The sequence below is a fragment of the Neovison vison genome, chromosome 6, assembly GCF_020171115.1.
Source record: "Neovison vison isolate M4711 chromosome 6, ASM_NN_V1, whole genome shotgun sequence".
NCBI lineage: Eukaryota > Metazoa > Chordata > Mammalia > Carnivora > Mustelidae > Neogale > Neogale vison.
The window spans coordinates 103141038-103165593 of record NC_058096.1 but is presented as its reverse complement, the minus strand read 5'-3'; the positions used below and the strand labels follow the sequence as shown (position 1 = coordinate 103165593).

The following is a 24556-nucleotide window of genomic DNA, read 5'->3' as shown; positions in this document are numbered from 1 at the left end:
ATTAGCAATTATTTTTATATGTATATATACAGGGAAAGCCCAAGATAAGATATACCAAAGTACTACCAGCTATTATATCTAAGCGGTAAATTTAATAGAATTATTTTTCTTTTTAATTCATCTACTTTTTAATTATCTAAAAGGAAGACCTAATTTTTTTTTGGTCATTCAAAATATTGAAATGAAAGAGCTAAAGGAGTATTTTCCTATTGAGTTCTTCCTGAAGAATCTAACAGAGAAATCTTCATATAAGCAAAATGCCCAGAGAATCATTGATATCTAGAAGTAGTGGTGAGCATTAAATAAAAAATATATATACATATATGTATCTATAAAATTAAAATTTAGTGAAGGCTAAAAGGGAGTGAATTTATATTTATGGCATAATCTATGTATATTTTGACAATGAAGATACAGAACAATCATAAGACCTAATTTTTTTAATTTTTCAAGTATTTTATCAAAAAATATCAACCCAAGTACAAATACCTAAATGAAACAAAGGCCTTGTCCCCTCAAATTTTGAATGAGTTCAGGACATCTCTAAAAATATGCTCCTAACACTCACGTAAGTCAATTTGGACAGATTTAGGTGAGCCTTAATTTAAATCTGTTTTAATCCTTCTATTCTCTGCCATCTGGACAGTTAATGGGCTCTGGAGAATTCACCATATGAAAACAGAGCATGTTTATAGTTTATTGTCATTAAATACTTAGTTAAAATGTGGGACTACAATTATCTCTGAAAACAACCTTTTAATTATTCAAATGTCATGACAGCATAGCTTAGATGTAACAATTGACCTTTACATTTCTCTTGAGTCAGCAGTGTTCTAGGATTCTAAATATCCTTTTAAAAAATAAATCACAAGCTCTGGTTCCAAGGGGGGAAGCTCCTAATTCAGTTTGGTCCTCACAGTACTTAAACAGGATTGTTTGTGTTCGACTAGTTAGCAGTACTCATTATCCTGACAGATTGTGTCACATCTCTTTGGACATTTAAGTCATACAAGAAAAGTTTTTCTAAAAAACAGTAGCATCACCTGGTTCTAGTGTAACTCTACACAGTTTATGGAAAAATTTACCAAACATTTGGAAATAAAAAAAGGTTATTTTATTCAGCTGAGATCACTTTCCTTGGGAGTGATGGTACCAAGACAAGAGTTCACGTCTTCTGACTTCTGGTCCAGAATAGTTTTCAACACCACAAAAACTTCCTTCCAGTGACTGTGAGCTACTTGAGGTCAAGAACTGCCTTTCTCAGGTTCATGGTCCAGCAACATAACACAGACATAGAGGCTAGGTTTTAATCCATGTTGAACTGACTTGAGTTACACAATTTATTCTCTGCCTGTTTTTCTCTACATAGACTTTTCAATTAGTCATTTTAAGAATCAAAATTTCCCAAAGAATGCATTTTTGCGTTCATATTCTAAGAAATATTTTCCAATGAGGCATAGTTCTCTGAATATGAACTACAAGAGGACACAGGCCATTGGACATCTCCCCAGTGCTTTCTGGACTAATCCCATGGTAAAATAAAAAAACATTTACTGGAGTCATGAAGACCTATGTTCAAATCTCAGCACTGTGCTATGAGCCATTTTCCTTGGACAAGTTATGTAATTTCTATGATATCAGCTTTATCATTATAAAATTGGTGGGATGCCTGGGTGGCTCAGTTGGTTAAGCCGCCACCTTCGGCTCAGGTCGTGATTCCAGAATCCTGGGATGGAGTCTCACAATAGGCTCCTTGCTCAGTAGGGAATCTGCTTCTCTCTCAGTCACAGCCTGCCTCTTTGCCTGCTTGTGCGCTCTCCCTCTCTCTCTCTCTCTCTCTCTCTCTCTGTGTGTGTGACAAATAAATAAATAAACAGAATCTTTAGAAGATAATAAAAAATAAAAATAGAAATAACGCCCATAAGCTCATTTGAGAAATGACATAGAGTGTGAGAAAGATACATCTCAGCAAGCTCAGAAATCTTTCATTCACAAGTATTTGTTGAGCACATATCAGGCATTAGGTCTCTTGGCTCTCACTTCATTTAATGGCAGAACGTGACAGAGCGAGAGTATAAGAAAATTTCAGGTTATCTTCTACCCATTCAAACCCCATTTGTGAGCTAGTTTTATCCCAATTTTTGCCTGAAATCATGGGTTGGTCCTTTGTATTGATTTCCCACGGCTGTCATAACAAAGCACTATAAACTAGTTGACTTAAAATGGCAGAAATCTATAGTCTCGGTTCTGGGGGCTAGAAATCTGAAGTCAAGCTTTTGACAGGGCCATGCTCCTTCCAAAGCCTCTGGGAGAGTGGGGAGACCATTCCTTGTCTCCTCCAGTTTCTGGTAGCCCCAGGCATTCCTTGGCTTGTGGTGGCATAACTTTAGTCTCTGCCTCAGTCCCCACATGACTGTCTTCCCTCCATGTCTGTGTCTTCACATGGGGTTCTCCATTCTGGTGCACCTGTGTCCAAATTTCCTTCTTATAAGGACACCGGTCATATTGGAATGGAACCCACTGTAAGAACCTCATCTAAACTGGATTAAATCTATAAAGACCCTATTTTCAAATAAGATCACATTCAAATAAGATACCAGAGATTACAACTAACTATACCATATCTTTTGGGAAAATACAATTCAACCTATACCTTTTCCAGTCACTCTAAGATAATAAAAAGTCCTCCAGATGATCTCATCCCCAAAAGTAGTGTTATTACCATAACTAAGATATATAGTTCTCTATACTAATTACATGACTCTTTCCATATTCACAATTTAGAGCTTCTCTCCTACCCAAGCTAGAACACCAGTAGGCCTGATCTTCCATTGTTAGGAAGTTACCAGGTGGACCGTCTGTCTCCTGGCTCCACTTCTGCTCACTCTACTCACTAGTCACAGCTCCTGAGCTCTCCAAGGCAGGACCAGAGCAGTGAGGAGTAGGAGAAGGAACCTTGCCCGAGGTGGCAGGTATAATCATAGCCTGGCATAAGCACTCTCTGGGCTCAATGGGATGTGTAACATGAGTATACTCTTTCATGTTCTGCTTTTGTGGGTCTCTCAGAGATTCCTGCTGGGAAGATCCAACTTTGGTGCCATTGAGAAGGTCACTAATCCTCTCCTATCCAGGAAGTCCTCTTAGGTAGAATATTGAGTAACTCAGGGTTGGCTCACCTCTTGGTGGTTAAGAAACACACATCCTTGACCACTCACTGCCTAGAAATGCTCCTCTCTGGCATCTTCAACATTAGTCCTTTTATAAGGGGTACAGGCAAAATGTTGGAAATATGTATACATATATACCATTCTTTTAACAAATCATATATATATATATATATAGTCAGGGACCTATTGTTCATTCTTTTTCCTTTCCTTTTTTCCTTTTTCCTTTTTTTGGAACTGAAGCCAACCTTTAAACTGAAAGTCTCCCATTTTAACATTCCACTCAAGTTGCCTTCATTCCTGATAAAAAAGAAGCTGAGAGCAGTATCAATGACCTTGTATTTCTAAACAGAATGAACTTGGTTTGTCTCAGAAAATTAAGTGACAGGAGACAAGCAGAAGGGCTCTGTTCTGCTCTTTCCTCCTACCAAGATAATATTTGCCAAGCAACAACATTGATTGATTCTTAAAACTAAGGATGGGTTAGAGCTGCAGAGTGGGACGATGGAAACAAGGCTGCATTAATGAAAAGGGTATAAAGAGCAGGAATTAGGAGGTGTGGGTCTGGGCCTGGTTCAGTTATTAACTATCTGGTGACCTTGGAAAACTCACTTATGAAGGTCAAATAAATTAGTGCACTTGAAAGCTCCATAAAAGTCATACATAATCAAGGTGACAGCATTGTAAGAAGCAATTCAGTTTTGTCACTAAATCCTCTTATTTCTTCAATGAGAAAATCTCAGTTAACTCTTTTCTCTGTTTTTGTTGCAATCACCCTGGTCTCAACCCAGATTATTGCAAAAGCCTCCTAGTTTATCTCTTTTCTGCCCGCCCCAGCCCCACAATTCATCTTAGGAGAGATGCTCCTAAGGCCTCTTCCTTCCTGAAGCAATGCTCAGATTCTATGAGACAATAAACAGAAAAAGAAAACATAGTTATTCCTTTCCTTACCTACTCACATCCCTAGCCTTGGCTAAGGTTCAAATAAGACATTTGGCTTATCAGTTAAAGATTAGAGAGGTAAATAGATTGGAAAGCAGGTAGGTAGGGGTAAAAGCATGAAATTGGAGGGGGAAGAGCCAGTTAAATGAAGATGAGATTTATTCAGATACTTCAGATACGTTCAGTAACTCCACAAACACTCCAAAGATGGTTGTATTTACAGTTATAGTGTATGACAGTGTCTTTTTATTCTCATATGTCCTCGATCCATGGCAACATGGCCTCTACCTCTATCCCATGGATGTTGCTGTGGACAAAATCATCACATCTCTATTGCTGTTCATGCTCATAGGGGTGCTGCAGCCACAATACTCCACACTGGTAGACACTTTTCTCACTTCAGGATTCTCTTCCTTTGGAGTTTCTCTGCAATGAGTTCTTCCTCCTCCGTCTATTCCTTATTGATGTTCCCCAGAGCACAATGCCGGACAGCCTGTTCTCCCTCCTGACACATTGGCTCAGCACACCCCTTCATGTGATTCTAGTCACATTCTAGTCACATTCTAGTCCACAGCTCTGGCTGTGATTTTCTTCTTGAGACCAAAGCCATGTAGCCAAGGGCCTACTCAACATCTGTGCTCAAACATACACCAGAAGTACTTCAGGCTGAACATACCCAGATCTGAGGTCTTCACCATTAACCTGCTTCACCTTTCCTGTTCCAGCTCTCAAATCCACCCATTTGTCACCACCTCCACTCCAACACTCTATTCCAGGCACCATCATCTCTTATACGGAAAACTCTAACAGCCAAGTAACTTGCCTTGTTGCCTCCAAAGTGGATAGAATGCCCTACTTATTCCATTATTTTCATTTCAGTCAGAGTGATATTTTTAAATACAGAACTAAGTAATGAGTTTTCATTTACCCTTAGAATATAGTCCAAACTCATTGACCTAGCCTTATAAGGTCCTTCGTGGTCTGAACCATTTTTGTCTCTACATCCTCTTGATGTCTACACTGGCATCATAATAATCATCAGTTCCCAGAATAGGCCATGTAATCTTCCTGCTAGCCTTGGCACATGCTATTCTTTCTAGCAGAAATGTTCTTTCCTCACAACATTACCTGGCTAACTTCTGTTCACCCTTAGAGTCTCACTTGGCTTTCTCTGCGTGTAGGAGGATCATCAAACTCCCAAGTCTAGGTTGGGTTCCCCTCTTCTTTGCTCCCAGAATACCCTTTCTTCCAGGACTGGATTGCCCACAACACTGCACACTCCAGTGGCAGTATCTGCATCTGTCTTGTTTACTGCTATACCCTGGTGACTAGAATATTGCCTGTTACATGGTAGGTTTGTTGATAATTTTGCTGAGTGTACTAAGTATATAGAATAAATTATTTTGAGAAAATACTACCCTTCAAATTTTATGAAATACTTTAAAAGATTCTATATGAAAAAAATGCATTTTATACAGACTTTAGAAAAGCACTACTCTCTTGTACATCTAAGTATTTCTTTTTAAAAATATTGTATCCAGCCTTTCAAAACGTATTTCTAATTATAACATAGCTCCAATACCAATGCAGGTTTATGTCATTTGTTAAAGTCAGCAAATTTTGCCAGTACAGTCTAATAATTGAAAATAGAGGAAGGTCAATCCATCCATAGCCTCCTTTCCATTTTCTGTTAGGTTCTGTAGAAAAGAATGTTCCAACAGTGGGTTTTTTCCCTGAGCCGGTGGAGTCTCTGGCCTGCCATTATATTGGGCTTCTCGTCTGTGTTTTGATACTGGGAATTAGGCAGCCACTGCCAAGAAACTAGATTCAATGCCTAGTATCCTTGGCAGAGAAAATATTTCTCCAGTTCCATCCAAATTAATCCTCACAGGCCAATAAATCAGTACACAAGGAGAATGTGTGATGATTTTGACCATCTGGAATTTTTCTGAGGCATTAGTGGGCATAGCAGAAACTACCCAGCTCCACAGTAGCTATGAACATCTGGATCTTAGCTCAAGGTAGCATGAGCACATTCCCTTTCCCATGGGATACCAGCACCTGATCCAGGGCCGGGGAGCTCCTGGCGGCTTTTCAGAATCTTTGCCTGACCACTGAGTCAGCTAGTTTGATTCCAGTGTCAAAGAAAACAGCTTCAACCATTTTCTTCCCCAATACTCTCAGATAACAGACCAGATCTAGACTCTCTTCACACCTGGTCAACCATTGTAACAATCAGGTAGTCAAAAAGAAAAAAGGAAAAAAAGCCTAAATATCAGTACAGTCTGATCAGTGTGATACCAGGGATTTTTTTAATCTGACTTTGCAAAAACAACTGACCCAATTTTTTTTTCCTTAAATATCCCTAAAGGGCGAGAGAAAGAAGATTTTCAACATGGAGGGTGGTGTCTACATGGTTATTAGACCTAGCAAGCTAAATTCTTTATCACCAGGGGAAAAAGTTACAAAGGAATGTCTCCTAAACCAATGTCCTGGTTGCCTTGCCCTCGAGCTAAGGAAATGGGAAGAGGAAAGAACCTGTTTCCATGCTCAGACATTCTCAGGTTGCTTTAGTTGCAGCTAAAAGTGTTATCCCTGCTGGGCTCTATGTCCTAGGGCCATTTGTCATTTCACTCAGTTCTCATGGCAGCCCTATCAGGTGAGCATGACTCCATGGAGGGCAAGGAGAGGCTGAAAAAAGAGGCAGAGCACTCTAGATTGATAGGTGTCAGGTTTAAGAAGCAAAGCAACTTTGTTCCAGGGCTTATCGTGGGCAGCAAGATGAATAGATCTCCACACCCTCCAGCCAAACGTGAAAAGTTTTTCTACAGAGCCTAACTGGGTTCAGTGACATATTCAGTGCAGAAGGTTGCAGTCAAACCTTACTATCTAAGAGCTACATCTTTGAAAGTGGCTCCCATGGTGGGAGCTGTAGGCAGAAGTTACATGCCAAGGACAAAGGAAGGGATAAAGAGCTCCAATTGCCCAGGTCCTATAACTCAAGGGTTAACCAGTGGTCACCTCCTCTTAATGACCCCTCCTAATGTTTTATCTCTCTCCTGATGGGCTCTCACAATTGTATGTGCCCCCTCTTCTGCTGACCTGGGTGGTCAGCAAGGGGTGACATGGAGGTGACTTATTTGGTGGTTGTCTGGCTGCGCTGGAGGCAGATACTATAGTAACAATATAGCCACATGTAAAAGAAAATAGATAAAGATGATTCCCAAAATAAGTAATAGTTTTCTTCATCAATAACCTCATGATCCAAACCCCTGATTTACTAAGTCCTCTAGACTGGGGTTTGTCTCACTCAGGGCATTCCTTTGTGTTTTTATGTGATTTCATAAAGATGATGTATACTAGGCTCATCAGGTAGGAACACATAACATTTTCTTTAAATAATGGCACAGGTATCTCTCTATAAAGCAGTAATAATTCCCAAAGCTATCTTATTTTGGAGGACAGCTTTTTTTCACTAGAGACATTTCAGTATTTATTAAGGACAGGCTTTACTAGCTATCATTTAAGTCTTGTTGGATGAATTTGTAACAGTTTCTGTGTGTGCTGTAGTGTCCTCCAGACCAATGGAGGAAAAAAGAAGGCAAACATATGATTTTATCAGTGGAAAACAGAACCTCTCTACCTGGCCTTGAGAAGAGGGAGGTTGATAGCTTTAGGAAATTTACCCAGCTATACATACCATCATTGTTGGCCAAGGAAGACAGCACTGTCAGGCATGAGAAGGTAGACTGGGGTGGGATATATTAGACCAGAACCCCCATTTTTTCCCCTCTTCCAATGATGCGTGTTCCATCCCAGGTATAGGGCATTTCAAAAGGTTCATCCTATAACAGGACAGCCCAGTGGAGGGGTGCAAAGTCATTTACCCATTCTAGTGAGACTTTGTAAAGTCCAATAGATGACACCTTTCCCAGGCATGATGGGGCTTGGTATTCTGGGTAGCAGAGCACATTGATTGATGGTGAAAGTCAGGAGAATAGTTGTTTCCCGAAGCTTTTATATCTTTATAGCATCAGGGTCCCCAGTTTGACATAGAGGGCAACAGGCCCTACTGGTTGATCATTCAAATGAATTAAAGCCTGGAACAGTACTTTAGTCTACCCACCCAAGATAGCTTTACCTATAAGTAATTTAACCCATTGCTTTAATATTTTATTTTTCCTTTCCATTAACTCTACCACTTGTGGGTTATAGGGGACATGGGACCTATCTGTTCAATGTCATTCTTTTGCTCAGTCTTGCATATTATCGCCTTTGAAATGTGACCCCTGATCACTGTCTTTTCAACAAGGGTATCTGTACATGGTATTCAGCTTTTCTAATTCCCTAATGGTGGCAGCCTGGTTTGCACAGCGATGGGAAAACGGGTTAGGCCAGAGGCAGTGTTCCCATAAACCAAGACATATTTAGAACCCTCCCTCTGAGGGAGGGAACAAGTATAATCAATTTGCCAATCTTTTACAGGTTGGGAACTCCTGTGGATGGTCCCAGACTTCTCTGGCAACTGCCTTGGGCATTATTTAGACACAAGAGATATGCTCTTAATGCATTAACCAAGTCAGCGTATTTCAAAAGCAATCCTGCATCCTTGACAATCTGTCATTCCACCTGGGCACTGTAGTGGCCATTTTTTCTATGCATCTAGTCTTTCCTATCTACTAAAGAGACAGCTGTGGGGTGCCTGACTTGTACAGTTGGTTAAGCATCTGACTCTTGGTTTTAGCTCAGGTCGTGATCTCAGGATCAAGCCCCGTATCGGGCTCTGCACTCAACACAGAGTCTGTTTAAAGATTCTCTCTCTCTCCCCCTCTGTCCCTCCCCACCCCTCTCAAATAAATAAATAAATCTTTAAAAAAAAAAAAAGAAAGAAAGAAAGAACGAAAGAAAGAAAATAAAAAAGTCCGTTGTTATCACTTGTGCCCAGGCTAGGACATCAGCTTCCTGATTTCCAGTGGGGATCAATGCCTTATGATTAGTACATGAATAATAGTGACGACAGCCTCAGGCTCTTGCAGATAAACCCAAATGTCTTTCCATATATCTTGACCACACAAGGGCTTATTCATGACCACCTATCCTTTGGTTTCTGATTGTCTGAGCCATGGGGTTAATCCCTTTAGAACCGTTCAGCTGTAAGTGTAATGGGTTAACAGCCAGGGCTCATGAGTGATCACCAGCCAGAACACTCCAAGTTCAGCCCACTGGATGCTGTGATTCATTCTTGCTTCTAGGCATCTGTATACCAGGCATCAATGAGAATATCCCCCGCTCTCTCTCTACAGGCCATAGGGGCCTCACAGGAATTGGGGCAGGGCATCTGGAGGCTCTGCATACCTACAAAACCCAGCAGCCCCTGCATTTCTAGAGATAGTGCCAGGCAGACAAGGCACTCCTCTGCTGCAAATAGGAAAACCATCTAGTCAAAATGGGAAACATATTTTTAATTCACCCCTTGATAGGAAGGGACGTTCTTACCACAATATGCTGTTCCTCTGTGAGAGGCTCGACCTGAGGGAGTGCTGTGTACACTGCTATGAGCTGCTGCTCTATGGGTACATCAAGTTTATCTCCCCTTCCAGAGCTGGGGCAAAAATTTTAGGAGTATTCTCTCCCCCTGTTGTCTCTGTCATAGTGCGCAACCCATACCTTCTGGAATCACAGACACATCTAATTTAAGTGGTAGCTCTGTGTGGGAAATGTCTAGAGATTTCACCTGCTTTACGAGTATCTTCGCCTTCTCAAAGGTGACTTGTTGTTTTTGTTTTGTTTTGTTTTAAAGATTTTATTTATTTATTTGACAGAGATCACAAGTAGGCAGAGAGGCAGGCAGAGAGAGAGAGGAGGAAGCAGGCTCCCCGCTGAGCAGAGAGCCCGACGCGGGACTCGATCCCAGGACCCTGAGATCATGACCTGAGCCGAAGGCAGCGGCTTAACCCACTGAGCCACCCAGGCGCCCCTGACTTGTTGTTTTGATTCCCAGTTCCATGTGTATCCTTTTCTTTATCTGGCGGTATAAAAGGCAGAGGTGCTGTGCCAGGTGGGAATAAAAGTCCTCCAAAACCCTAATATCCCTACAAAGGTTTTCATCTCTCTCCTGTTTTGGGGGGGTTAGGTAGGCTTGCATCTTGTCAATCGCAGCTTTTGGAATAATGTGTGTCTTATACAACCAGTTTCCAGAAACTTTACAGCAACACGTGGGTTTTGAGTTTTCCAGATGTTTACTGCCTGTCTTTCCCTCACAGATGTTCCAGCAAAGCCTAAAGGCTGTCCCACAACAGAGACAACTCTTCATAAGTAAATATTATATTATCAGTGTAGTGGGCCCATTGTATTGATGTGGGGAAGAACAGTCACAGGTCTTGGGCTACCATCCCATGACATAGCGAGAAGCTTTGCATGTAGCCTTAGGGAAGCACTTAAAAGGTCCATTATTGTCTCTCCCACATGAAGGTAAATTGATCTTAGTTATTAGAACTCTGTACTTGTCAATCTTTTCCAAAAATCTTTTTGAAGATAAAGCACTTTTGCAGGAAGAGATTTACAAAAACATCAGAGTAAAATAACTGCCTTTAAGTTACAAAAGACTTTTAAAATGACCATAGTTCAAGATCTGATGAGCGTTCACTATAATGCAATTGACAAGGAAATTTGGTTATTTCTGCGACATACATTTCAAAATTATGACTGATAACATTATATCAGGACGTATCAGATTTTCAGGAATTCTATATAAATATACCCTAAGGAAAGTTTATCTAATAATGCATCCTTTTTAAGTTAATGTATCAAATAAGCCTAATTAGTTTAATAGCTTTCCTGTATAAGGAGAGAGACCATATCTTTTGAGATGCTTCGGGATCTGAAAAATCTCAAAGTTAGGACAAGGTCCATAAGCCCTCACTTAAAATTTGATTTTGGGGGCGCCTGGGTGGCTCAGTGGTTAAGCATCTGCCTTTGGTTCACGTCATGATCCCAGGGTCCTGGGATTGAGCCCCACATGGGGCTGCCTGCTTAGCAGGGAGCCTGCTCTCCCACTCCCCCTGCTTGTGCTCCCTCCCTCACTGTCTCTCTCTCTGTCAAATAAATTAATAAAATCTTAAAAATAAATAAATAGATAGAAAGATTTGATTTTGGACAAATAAATAAATATTAAATTTGATTTTGATGAAGGTTGTTAAAAATATCAAAAGGTTTAAAACACTTGATTGAAAAGGTCACTGTAAAACAAACTTAATTATCAATTTAACCAAAGGGACAATGAATTTTCGTAAAACACAGAATCTTGTTTTCTAGGCAGATTACTTAAAAAGTAAAGAACATCATCTCATCAAGAATAAACTAATAGTCCAAGAAAATTTTTTCCTTTTAACAGATGAAAGAAACTAAGCTTTAGTTTCTGAGCAGGGAGCCTGACGTGGGGCTCAATCCCAGGACCCTGGGATCATGACCTGAGCTGAAGGCGTATGCTTAACTGAATGAGCCACCCACGAGCTCCAAAACTTACTTTTCTTTAAGCCAATTAAGTAGAGATATTTTGCAAATTAATTTTGTTCATAATCTCTGGAGGAAGAAAAACATCACATAAGTAATATATATCTATGGGCAAACATAACATATACGAGCAGAGATCCCATAGCTTTCATTCCAAAACTAGCTATTAATCTGGTATGATATAAAATTCACTGGTTTATAAAACAATTCAATCTGGTGTGTCTCTGGCAGATGGAACAAGTGAAAGTTACTCACACAGCTAATGTTTTTCATTAATATTTGTAGAGAAGACTTTTAAGATTTGTATGTGCCCTTAATTAGTAATCTTATGGTGGTTGTGGACAGGAGTTGGAACAAGGAAGCCTTTACAGCAATCTGTATTTTAAAAAAATGTCCCTCCCCCTTCTTTTCCTTAGGTCTCAGGAAATTATGGGCAGGGCTTTAGTTGTCTCCTGGAGTACTTATCTTTCAAGGACATGATAAGATTTATAATGTCAAGGGAAGAGAAAAAATGCAAGTTTCTCCTAAGAGTTTTGGGGTGTAGTTCTTTATTATTGGAAACCTAGGGTGGTTACTATTTACATTTCCCTTGGTGCTCAGGGTCAGCCTGCATAAGGCTGTTGGTTGTCACTGTCAATCACAGCATCCCCCTCTTTGCTCTTGGCTCTCTTCACTTTCCAGGTATTCCTTCCACCTCTCAGCATCCCTATCATGCTTTGTCACAAGCTGTTGGATCTTAACCCAAGGCATCTTGCTCCCTCTGAGCTTTGTAAAATTGACCATTAAGTTCTCCAAACTATTATCTTTCTCTCCCACCCTCTCTGCCAACCCCAAAGGTAGAAAAATAGTTGACAACTGCATGTCCTTCTGTGGCCTCAGTTCTTCAACTTTCTAACTCAAGCTTCGGCCTCTAGCTGGGCATCAGTGTCCAGACAAGCCACCTGCATGAGAGGCCAGTCCACGGGGGCAGCTGCTCATTTCCCTTCTTTACCACAGTGTGCTATGTGTAGTTTCTCAAACAAGTGTATCACTCATGCTGGTGTTTTCAGGGTGTCCTGAGACTCACATGGTGATCTACAAACATCTAACACACGGGCCACCTCTGCCCACATGGAGGTCGGCAGCCAACACAAGATTTTCCTACAAATGCCTAGCTTTCCTAAGGCCTGTCACTTGGGTCTCCTGGCTGGCTCACCATTTGTTGGTTTATAAACTGGGCCCAAACACAGAAGGCAAGGAGAGAGGTAGAAAAGTGGCAGACTGCACCAAATGGGTAGGTGGCAGGTTTAATAAGCAAGGGAACTTACATATGAGGCTTGCCTTATGTGGCTGCATTATGAGATCTCTATACCTGTCCACCGGAATCTTAAAATGTTTACACAAATATTACCATACTCATTGGGTTCGGTCATATACACCATCCAGATGGTCTCCCCAAAACCTTCCCCTCTCAAGGCTGCATCCTCATAATAGCTTTCACTGTGGGAACAGTAGGCAGACCAGACGTCCAAGAGATGGGGGAGAAGGTGAGGGACCCTCTAATGACCCATGTTTAGCTCGAGGGCCCACTGGTAGTCACAGCCTCTCGATCATCTCCTCCAACAACACCATTTTAATGTGAAGACACCAAGACATAGAGAGATTTTGTCATATGTTCAAGGTCACACCACAATTAAGTAATAGGACTAGGATTTTTACCAAGAGTAACTCCAAAACTTCTGCTCTTAATCACTATTTCTAATACTAAGGATATTTACATTTTTTATGGTCCCTGAACCAATCATAGAACTTAAAAGTTGTTGTTCACCAGAAAAATAATTCCTTTATTAAAGGTTTTCTCTCATTTAAGTTATTCTAAAAAGCAACAACAATAAGGGAAATCAGAAAGTTGGGGGAGGAAAGGCTAGGAATTACCCAGAATTCCCATGACGTTAATAAATTAACTGCTTTCATTTTTTAATGTTTCTTCCAGTCTTTGTCCAATCTGTATACATAATTATATGTAATTTCAAAGCCATTTTAAATGGTTAGTTAGCATTGACAAGATAAATTCATCAAATGAGTTGTCTTCTTAAAATCCTGCAAAAATTATTTTAATTCTTCCCTCCACATTCTGGGTTTCATTTCCTTTTCTAGAGCAAAAACAACAGATTCTTGAAGAATTCTGATTCACCCAGCAGATGTGAGGGTTAGAGAACCTGCTGGTTAATTGGAGATGAGTTTCACTGGAAACAATCACATGAAAACAAACTATATGTGGTAAATTCCTGTCCCTGGTAGTTTCTCAGGATACACCGAATTTATCCCACCAAAGAGTTCTCTTTTTGTGGAACTTCAGATGCCCCATCTCTATATCAGCATTTTCCAAGCTATGTTCTAGAGAACCCTAATGACAGATACACATTCAGAGGTTCAAATGCACACATTTAAGGACTATTGTTTATATCCCCATTTAAAGATCTAAAATACACATTAGCATATGAAGAACCTGGGAAGTCATGCAGGAAGGAACACGTTCACTTTCATCCAGAAGTTGGAAACTAGTTACTTCCAGGAGATAAAGATAATGACCTGGCAATGGCGGTAAGGAAGTGGAAATACCACATATCACCTGTTAGTTGCTGCTTCTCGTCCTGTGGGCCCAATATTAATAAATCTTCATGAGATATCTGAAATCTGGATTTTGATGGAAAATTTTAGATCCACTTTGAGTGGACAAAAATATGTCTTTTGGCTAGATCGGCTTATAGGCCACCAATTTGCAGCCTCTGCTTTAACCTACAGTTTCTTAAGCTCATTTGACCACAGAACTCTTTGTTTCTAGCATACTCTGTGGGGAAATGTTACCATACATCATTATCCTGTCAATCCTTCAAGGTCCATTCTCTATACCTAGTCTTTCTTCTGTGCTCCAATCTTCGAACTTAAAGTATGTTCCAGTTACCATGATTGTGTAACAAATTACTCCAACACTCGTGGCTTAAAAAAAATAATTTTTAATTTGCTCAAAAAATATGTAATTTGTGTAGATCTCAGAGAAGATGGTTCATCTTTGTTCTGGTATGTGTCAGTGTGGCTCAATGGCTCATGGTCATGTTGAGGAATGGGAGTAATCCAAAGCCATTCTCACGGCCCCTGGCTGGCTCAGTCAGAGGTGCATGCAACTCCTGATCTCAGCGTTGTGGGTTCTAGCCCCGCGTTGGGTGTAGAGATTGCTTAAAGATAAAATCTTTAAAAAAAACAAACAAACAAAAATAAAGGCATTCTCACTTCCATGTCAGATGGCTTATGCCAGTAGTCATCTGACCACTTACTTAGCTGCAACAGTCAGCCAGAATGCCTGCATGTGGTCTTTCTTTGTGGTCTGAGCTTCCTTGCTAGATAGATAGTCATCTGGATAGCTAGATGCCAGGAGTGAGTATCCTGAGAGGAAGAGGGGGAGGCAGGCAGAAACTGTATCACCTTGTAGGATTTAACCCCAAAAGCCATGGCAGGTCATTTCCATTGCATTGTTATTTGCCAAGGCAAGTATTCAAAGACAGGCAAGGAACTCCACCTCTTAATGCAGTGTGGCAAGGTTCTGGAGAGGATGAGGGACCAGAAATAGTGCTTTAGCCATTTTGGAAGTTGTAGTCTGTCAAATAAGGAAAGAATGAAGTATCTTGAATTCTGGCTCTTTCATTAACCAAAATTAGTGTGACTTTAGCAAGTAATTTCATCTCTTTTTACATCATTTGTTCACTCTATCCGGAATTACAGTTGCCTCGATTTTTATTTTATCATCAGAGCGTGAGTTTCTTGAGAATAGTAACCACCACTACCAACAGTAGTACCCAGGTGTTTTGTTTGGTATTATTCTTTTAATATTGCTATAATGCAAGCACAAACACCAAATTTTTATTTAGCAATAATATTGTTATAATGCAAGCACAAACCTGAAAGTTTGGGTTATAGATATTACATATATAAACGTTTGGGTTATAGTAAATATTTCTAATACCTTATTTTATTAAAGCTAGTAGGGAGTTTCCTCAGTAACTTTTCACCACATGTGGCTATGGCTAAAGGAGAAGAAAGCCCCTCTAGAACTGAATCACACTGCCTGTTGTTCATAATTGTCCTGTGTTGGTCTTAATCTATCAAGAACCAGTTTTTTGGGGACGCCTGGGTGGCTCAGTTAGTTGGGCCACTGCCTTCAGCTCGGGTCCTGATCCCAGGGTCCTGGGATCAAGTCCTGCATCGGGCTTCTTGCTCGGCAAGGAGCCTGTTTCTCTCACTGCCTCTGCCTACCATTCTGCCTGCTTGTGTGTGCACTCTCTCTCTCTCTCTCTCCCTCTCACTTTCTCTCTCTCTGACAAATAAATAAATAAAATCTTTAAGAAAAAAAAAAAAGAACCAGTGTTGTGGCTGGACCAGCCCTTGTTCTTATTATGATTTCAAGGTCTTCTCAGCAATAACCACCAGGAAAATGAAAAGTGTATTACTTACAAGTCCTGGAAATTACAGGGGCCACACAGTGAGGTCATGGGTAAAGAGAAAGAGACCAGGCCTGGGGTTCTGATTTTATTGGGGTTGAGAGTGGGGTGGCCTAGGGTTTTGAGGGCTCATTCTTTATTGGTGAATTTAAAACACAAGTGCAGGAATTTAAAGCATGGGAAGAGAAAAAAGCAAGCAACCAAATGGTCAGTTATTGAAATCAACCAAGATCTCTAAAATGGAGGGGAGGGAAGGCTGGGAATGAACAACCTGTCTCTTTATCTAGAGTGAGTGGCATGATGTGGTTCTTCAAGGTAGCCATCTTTGAAGTGGATGCCTCGTCAGTCAAAACCTAAGTTAGACACTTGCCTTTTATGAAAAGAAAGCCACCTGCCAGGACTACTTCTACCACTATCCACAGGCTATCACACTATCACAGGACTTGTTCCCACGTGGATGTGAGACAAGGGTCAAACCCAAGGGCCCTCCCATCTTCCTTGTGCCCATGGTAAAGTAGCCCTGTAGCCCTCAGTCTCCAGCTGTCCAACGAGCAGTCAGGAGGCCTGCAAAACATACACAGCTGCTGAGAAATTGGCCCCACAAAACTTTATTCCCAAAGCAGCAGCAAACCCCAGCTGGGTCTCCAAAGCTCCAGGTCCAGTGCCCCTGGAGAGCAGTTCTCTGTAGTGAATACAGACACCACAGGAGCCACGATGAATATAATCATGAGAAACTTTGGCTCCACAAAGACATTCATTTGCTAGTGAATATGCTAAAAGCTCTTTCAAAAATGACCCCTGCCCAAGTTTTGCTCCTTGTGTTTTAATACTCCAGTTATCTTTGCGGCTTGCTCTGGCAAGAAGATAAAAAATAGGAAAATATCTTAGATTTTGTTAGAAATGGTTCTGGTTGCCGTCCGACATCCTGCTCAAGTCATGCATTATTTCCAGCCTCCTGTGCGGTGCTCTTTCCTTTCCTCCCCATCAGTTCCATTTTTTTCTCCCCATATTTTGCAACCAACCTGCTACCACGTTGTTTGGCAAAAGCCTCGGGCTGTTTGCCCAGGCGCTGGCCAACCTGAGCTGTGACCACCAGTTTCATTAAACAAGGAAGCATGTCTAACCCAGAGGCAACCAGAAAATCTGTGTTGAGTGCTAGTACCAATGTGTCGTTTTCAGACTTCTGAACCACACCGTTTATAGGTTATGATATGACACCTTCTCTCTATCTTAAAAAGTCATTTTTTTCATTTGTGAATATGAAATTACACAAACTGCCAATTCCTTTTTTTTTTTTTTTGAGGGATTTTATTTATTTGAGAGAGAGGCTGAGAGAGCATGAGCTGGGGGAAGGGGTGGGGGAGAGGGAAGCAGACTGCCCACTGAGCAGGGAGCCCAACACAGGGCTCGATCCCAGGACCCTGGGATCATGACCTGAGCCAAAGGCAGGTGCTTAACCAAATGAGCCACCCAGGTGCCCCCCATTCCTTCTTTCTTAATGTTACAGGTTTTAAGCCCTTTACATACATTGTTTTCCTTCATCTGCACAACCACTCTACAAGACTCTTTTTACATTTTACAAATGAGGAAACCAAGTTAAATAGCGAAATTGCCGAAGTTCTCATGACAGGGGACAAGGCTAGTTGTGGCCCATTATACCTGACACCAAAGCCCATGAGTCTTCTAACCTGTACTGTTTAGATTGAGAAAAGGGCATGCATGACCATTTCTTATCCCATAGAGATTTTATAAATTTTGAGACTTCCTGTTTGAATCAGTGAATCAACTCATTAATAATGTTATAATCTGATATTCGGGGTCATAAGAGATTATAAAATTCATCAAGTCAAACTAATCTGTGAATTATCTTTATAAGGACTCCTCACATTGGTCGTTCCAATTCTAATGTTGGGGCACCTGGGTGGCTCAGTTGGTTAGATGTCTGACTCTTGATTTCAGCTCAGGTTATGATCTCAGGGTTGTGAGATTGCATCCCTTGTCAGTTTCCATGCTGGGTGTGGCGCCTGCTTGAGATTCTCTCTTTCCATTTTCCTCTGCCCATCTGCATCCCCCACCTCCCCCATCTCACCCTTCTCTCTCTCAAAAAAAAAAAAAAAAAGACTTCTAATTTTGAGGAATCCATCCTTCTGAAAAGGAAAGAGCCCATTACATTTTTAGGCATTTGATAAAAATCTGTTCCCCAGGAACTGCCATTCATTCACCCTAGTTCTTCTGGCTGCAAGACAAGGCTAAGGCTTCTTGCCTGGTTCTACCACCCCTCTGAACCTTGCTGTACCAGTGAATTGCTTCATAAATTGTTAATCTTGCCCATGTACTCTTGCTTGAATAGACTCCAGCTTGCCAATGACCATCACTATGTTAGACACCCAGAACTGCACCCAGAGCTCAAACTAATTCTGACCAATCGAAATTCTATTCCGTTCTTGAACAGGGTGCCAAACGTCTATTCTTACAGCCCCCGGTTGAATATGTTCTTTGGGCAGCCACATGGAATCTTTGACTAATATTAGCTTTTAGTAAAGAAGAGATGTGAGTGGGGTTGTTTCAGCCATTTTTGCTAGCCTGGACTATTGGATCCCAGGGCAATAAGGTCTCTAACTGATCTACACATAATTTCACTTTGACAAAAATTGTTGTGGCAGATATTTTGTCCAAACTTGCACGGTAATTTTCATTGCTTGCCATGTAAGGGCTACTCTCTTTACTTTTGCATATAGAGAATGGATTGTTTATGTTTTGATCTAGTGACAGTTAATCAATGGATGTCTAAAGCAAAAAGAAAGTCAGACTTTTCATAGGCACAATGGGCAAACCATCTCACATCAAACAGTTCTTTCACAGCCCAACTCCAGGATACTTCTACTCAACAATTACATTTGACCACAAAAATGAAAATATCTGTACTTTAACTCAAGGATAACCAAAATAGACTAGTGAGTGGGAAGTAGCAATATGCTTTTCTTCCTTAAAATTTCCAAATTCTAAATTGAATTGCTTATTTTTTTATTCTTTATATTTTAATCTAATTAGTATTTCATTTACTGTGATTCTCATAGAAATTTTTATTTTCTAGTTTTACAATCAAAAAGTAAAGGGAAAATGTCAATATTACGCCTGGGAAATGCTATAAAGTACGATTTTTAGAGATCAGTGAATAGGGTAGAAGCCCACTTCCTGTCCCACTTATTCTGATCTTTTGAGTCAATCTAAGTAGCAAAGAAACCTGAGGTATTGTCTAGCCAATTTAGTCTTCTTACTTTACAAATGACGACAAAAAAAAAAAAAATGTACATATGGGTTTAAACGACTTATTCAAGTTTACAGATAATAGAAGCTTCTAGCACACATCTCTCTTCTTCCTAACCACTCACCGTGTTAGCTCAGAGGAACTCAGAGAAGCAAGAGATCCTTCTAGTTTAGGGTCTTTGGAGAAACATCATGGAGGAATTGAGATTGAAAAGAACTTTTTTTTTTAAGGTTTTAATTATTTATTTAGAGAGAGTGAGAGAGCATGTGCAAGTAGGGGGAGGGGCAGAGGGAAAGGAATACAGAGAATCTCAAGCAGACTTTTGAACTCAGAGCCTGAGGGAGACTTGATCTCTCAAAACTGAGATCATGTCCTGAGCCAAAATCAAGGTTCAGACACTTAACTGAGCCACCCAGACACCCCAGGAGTGTTTTAACCAAATCTTACTTTTTCACAAAAATAATGTGTCAGCAATAGAAAATTTGGGAAATGCTAAAAAATACAAGGAAAGGAGATGGCACACTTATTCATAATCACATCCCATAAAAGTAATGCTATTGGTGCATTTCTTTACAGTCATTATTTTCCAAACATGTTATATATTGTTGTTTCCTATCACTGTGATCATACTATTTATGAAGGAATAGTATAACTCAAGGCCTGCTCCATGTTGTAACAACTCTTCTTAAATATCATTTTACATCTGTTTTGTCCATAGTCTTCTTAACTTTGTTCCAATTTTAAAATAATGAGGTAGAAGGGAAAGATTAAATAAAGAGAGGGAAGGAATCTAGAAGATATGTATTTACAGCAAATTAAAAAACCAAGATACTCATAGATGTATATTTGTGCTTTGAAGTTGTAGATGCTCTTTGTTTCATTCTTTTTTTTCCAGTGATACCAAAACACTAATAACCATACCAACACTTATTGAACACTTGCCATGTGTTTCATGCCACAGATATATTTTCTCATTTAATCTTCATAATAAATGACCAATATCATTATTGTATGTTCATTTTAAAGATAAGGAAAATGAGACCTAGAGGAGTCAAGGGTCTTACAGAAGATCAGTAATGAGGCCACATTTGTTCCCGTATCTATATGAGGAGAGAGCTGCTATTCTTAACCACCCTACCACATATCCCAAGTTTCTTAGGAATATCTACCATTGTTATAATCAGAAAGCTATTTTTTAAAAAGGAAAATGGATTGCAAGTAGCTCATTTCTGGTGTAAGCAGATAACTTATTACCTGTAGAGTATAAAAAAAAATCTACAAAATCCCAGAACAGCTAATAAATCATCAATACATAAAAACCCCTTAGTCATGTTGACAAAAGTTAAAATTCAAGTGTGCTTCAGGTTTCACTAAAATTGATTAGAAATAGAAAAAAGAAGCAGTGTTAATTGCAGTTACGTGAATGAAATCTAGATTCTGAGACTGGATGAGAATTGATTGTGCTAAAAGTAGTCATCTGTAATTAAAGGAATCTGTGCTGTGCACTTTAATTAGTCAGCAGATCTCATTCTAAGTGGTAACAGTAAGTCCTGGTGTATCTCATTAAATAAGAGCTTGGCAACCTCACCTCCACTGAGGTCCTGTTTTAAACAGTGGTCTTATTTCTGCATCCACAGATCTAATTTGAAACTGCAGGAAAGGTGATGCATGCTTCTGTGATCCAGATGTACATGTTATGAACTCATCTTCATTCTTTCATTCAGAAGAATTAGGAAAATCAGTAAACTTTATAATCACTCCATAGACTTATCTTAGTTTCTCTGCAGTCAAGCTGAACTTACATCTGTGAAAAGCTATTCCAGAAAACAAGTCTCCAAAATTTTTTTCAAAAATTTTTCCAAATTCCTCAGTATCTAAGTAGTCAGGTTTATGGTATTTTAAAAAAAGGATAGATAATTGTTTTTGGTTTATTGTTGTTTTGAACCTTTAAAAAAATTAGAACAGCAATGCATACTCGTAGAAAATGCAGAAAGCGCAGAAAAGTACGAAGAAGCAGGAAGAAATACCATCTATCATCCCTTCATTCAAAGACAACTTACTCTTAATATGGCAGCATATTTCTTTCTAATTTTTTATCAAGCCATTACTTTTGTATATCTGAGATCATTCTGTTTGCATAACTTGGTATTCTGCTAGAAAGACTTGCTAAAAAAGAAACTTTGAGTTTTATTCCTAACCTTAACCTGGATAAGTGATGGCCATTCCATGTGCTTCTAGAGTCTCAGACACAAATCTGTCAAGGTACTTGCAGCCCTGCGGCTTTGTCAAGGGGAGACCTCTGCTGAAAGGACAGGACCGCTCTTGTGGTAGGAGGGAGTACTGTGGACATAATAAAGGAGAATAACAAGCCCTACTATTTATTTAGCAGCCTGGGATTAAGCACATTGATCTGGCCTTTCTTCCTTGAACATATATACCTGTAAGCTTATAATTATCATTCAGACAAACTTTGAAGAGTTTCCACCATAGAACAACCACCACCAGGCATGAGGGTAGAGTAGAAGGTAAGACTAGAAGGATTGAAAGGTGAAGGGCAACTTTGATGGCGTGTTAACAAGTCACAAGACTTAGAATCTTAGAAATCGAGATTTGCAGTTAAGATTATGCATCTCAGTCCCAGACTCAGGTGTTCAAGCACTAACACCCCTTGATTTCTTTAAAGAAAATTAAGTAGGTTCCAAGCATCTCTCTTACTAACTTAGACTCAGACACCAAATATGAAAGGATTATGTGGTGCCAGAAATCAAGGGCAGAGTCTCTACCCTCTTGTCTATCATACTGATGGCTAACAAACAACAAGCCCCAACAAGTGGTTCCTTGAAATCCACTTTCTAGATCCCTGCCATGTCGGAATCAGAGTTGAAGTCAGCCTCCCCTGTCAGACCATCTGTCACCCTTTTGGAAGTCAGGTCAGTTCACAGGGAAAAATCTAAAAGCTAAGCACCAGTTTCCCACTCATCTCAGAACCCACCACCCTACTTCTCTTTCCCACCTGTGGGAAGTTCCCCTTCCTCTCTTAAATTCTTTAAAATATTTGCCCCTTTTTCCTCATACCAGGACTCCCAAAGTACTCTCTTCAGGCTTACCAAAATAGAAGCCAACCATGGGCAGATCTTTCAGAAAATTTCTGCTTCAGTCCTCCCCTGAAGTAAAGGGAAGCAAATGGCCTGGTTTCCCTTTTGGAAAACATAAAGGAAAATTATAAGGAGAAAAACACAAAGTAATATTTTTCAAAAAATCATCCTGCCATAGACAAGACCTTCACTAAGAGGACTCAAGTTCACACTGAAAGCCAATGTCTTTCATTTTTTAGCACCAGGATGCCATGTTTCTCATAGAGCATGGGCTTGAAAGTCAGACTGGGGTCCTGATCCTATGCACTCCTAGCTTTGGGACCATAATCCTCTATGTTCAGTGTTTTCCTAGCACAGTGCCTAGCAAAGAGTAGGGTCAATTAGTGTTATTTTCCCTTGTCCATAGTCAGCTGCTTCCCCAGGTCACTGCCCATTCAGTCCCAAAGCCATTGCTGTAGTTCCTCATATCCTGAGAGCAGCTCTAAGACCTTCCTTCCTATAATGTGTGCCCAGTGCCCACACTTGAAGCAGCTCAAGTAATGGATTTTTAGCTGAATTCGGTATATATGACCCTCATCCTTCAGATGGTAACTATTTTCCTGCTGGAGAAAGTCACAACTAATACAATTCAACACTCTGACCACTAAGTACCCTCCAGGAGCTCTTCAACCATGAGTATCATTGGATGTGGCCAGTTTGAACATCTTATTCCTCCTCAGAACTCATTCTGATCTATGAGGAAAACTCTCTTTCTAGTAATAAACCAGGTGACATAGCATGGTCCTAAATCCATCTCTCTTCATTTTTCCTGTCTCCTAGTCAGATACAGAGTTTTGGGATAAGATGCAAGCAGAATGGGAAGAAATGGCTCGGAGGAACTGGATATCAGAGAACCAAGAAGCTCAGAACCAAGTTACAATCTCGGCCAGTGAGAAGGTGACCGATTCTGTTCTTACATATGCTGACCAGCTTTCTCAACATCTTTGCATCATGTTTTTATAAATTAGTCATTAACTATTTTGCAGAAAAGTCAAGAATTAAGTAGACAAATTAATGTCAGTCTGACCTAGAAGAAATCCTGGTGGATGAAAACAATGTAATCCTCCAATGTGTGAAGACAGCAAAGCTGGAATGAAATACCCTTATTTTTATCAATGTTAATTACTACAGCTTGGCAGCCACCAAGAGCTTGCATCTTGACTGTTGGCAACTTACTGAACTAACTGACATTGAGGGTGGGTTGGAACAAGAACTGACTAATCTCGCAGTGCTTTTTGTTAGTCACTCATTGAGCCAGGTGAATTAGCTAATAGAAATGGTATCAGCGGACAGGGGAGTAAGGTGGGGGCTTAGGGCTATATTTCACAGGTGGTCCTTACCCAGCTAACAAAGAAACTAAGTGGAAAAGATACCCTTCACACAGCCAGGTCAAGTCCCAGGGACAACTCCCAAGCCTAACATATTCCCCTGAAAGGAGCCCCAGCAAATGTGTGAATTTAGTCAACAACCAGCCAAATTGCCCATGAAGTCCCCTTGGGTTTATGCTTTTAAAAACACCTGGTGAAAAAATAAATAGATAAATAAGGTAAATAAATAATAAAAAAATAAGAACACTTGGCGAAGAGGGGAGGGACACTTTTCAGAAATAAATTTAAAGGACTTGAAGAATAGAAAAAGATATGGAATTTTCTTACTGAAGGAAAAACTAGTGTGTGTGTGTATATATATGTATATATATAATATGTGTGTATTATGGATTTTTTTGTGGTGGAGGAAGTCTCAATAATATTCAGTTCTGCATAACTTCCATCTCTTCAGTCCAACAAATATTTATTGAGTACCTATGTAGCAATATATTATGATGATGAATAGTCTTCGATCTTAGAGGATTTTCAATCTACATAGTCATTAAAATGTCTTCCTTCCCCCAGTATTCTCTGCCCCTCAGTAGGCCAGGCAATCTCATAAAATCAGAGTAACTATCTTATTAAAAAAAAAAAACCCTCTTCCACAAAGAAATCAGAGCTAAGCAAGAAGAGAAAACATTGATATAGATCGTCAGACTCTAGGCTATAATTCATGCCCCTGAGGCATGGCTGG

The 24556-nt window shown here is 40.1% G+C and overlaps 1 protein-coding gene across 8 annotated transcripts in view; it reads left to right on the top strand.

The window, feature by feature from the left end:
* Positions 1–24556, top strand: part of PEX5L (peroxisomal biogenesis factor 5 like) — a 226363-nt gene that overhangs the window by 182713 nt on the left and 19094 nt on the right. For all 8 annotated transcript variants that reach the window (XM_044251843.1, XM_044251841.1, XM_044251839.1 and 5 more), the window contains one exon: positions 23276–23392. In XM_044251843.1, coding sequence (XP_044107778.1) covers positions 23276–23392 — 117 coding nt within the window. The remainder of the gene's footprint in view (positions 1–23275; positions 23393–24556) is intronic.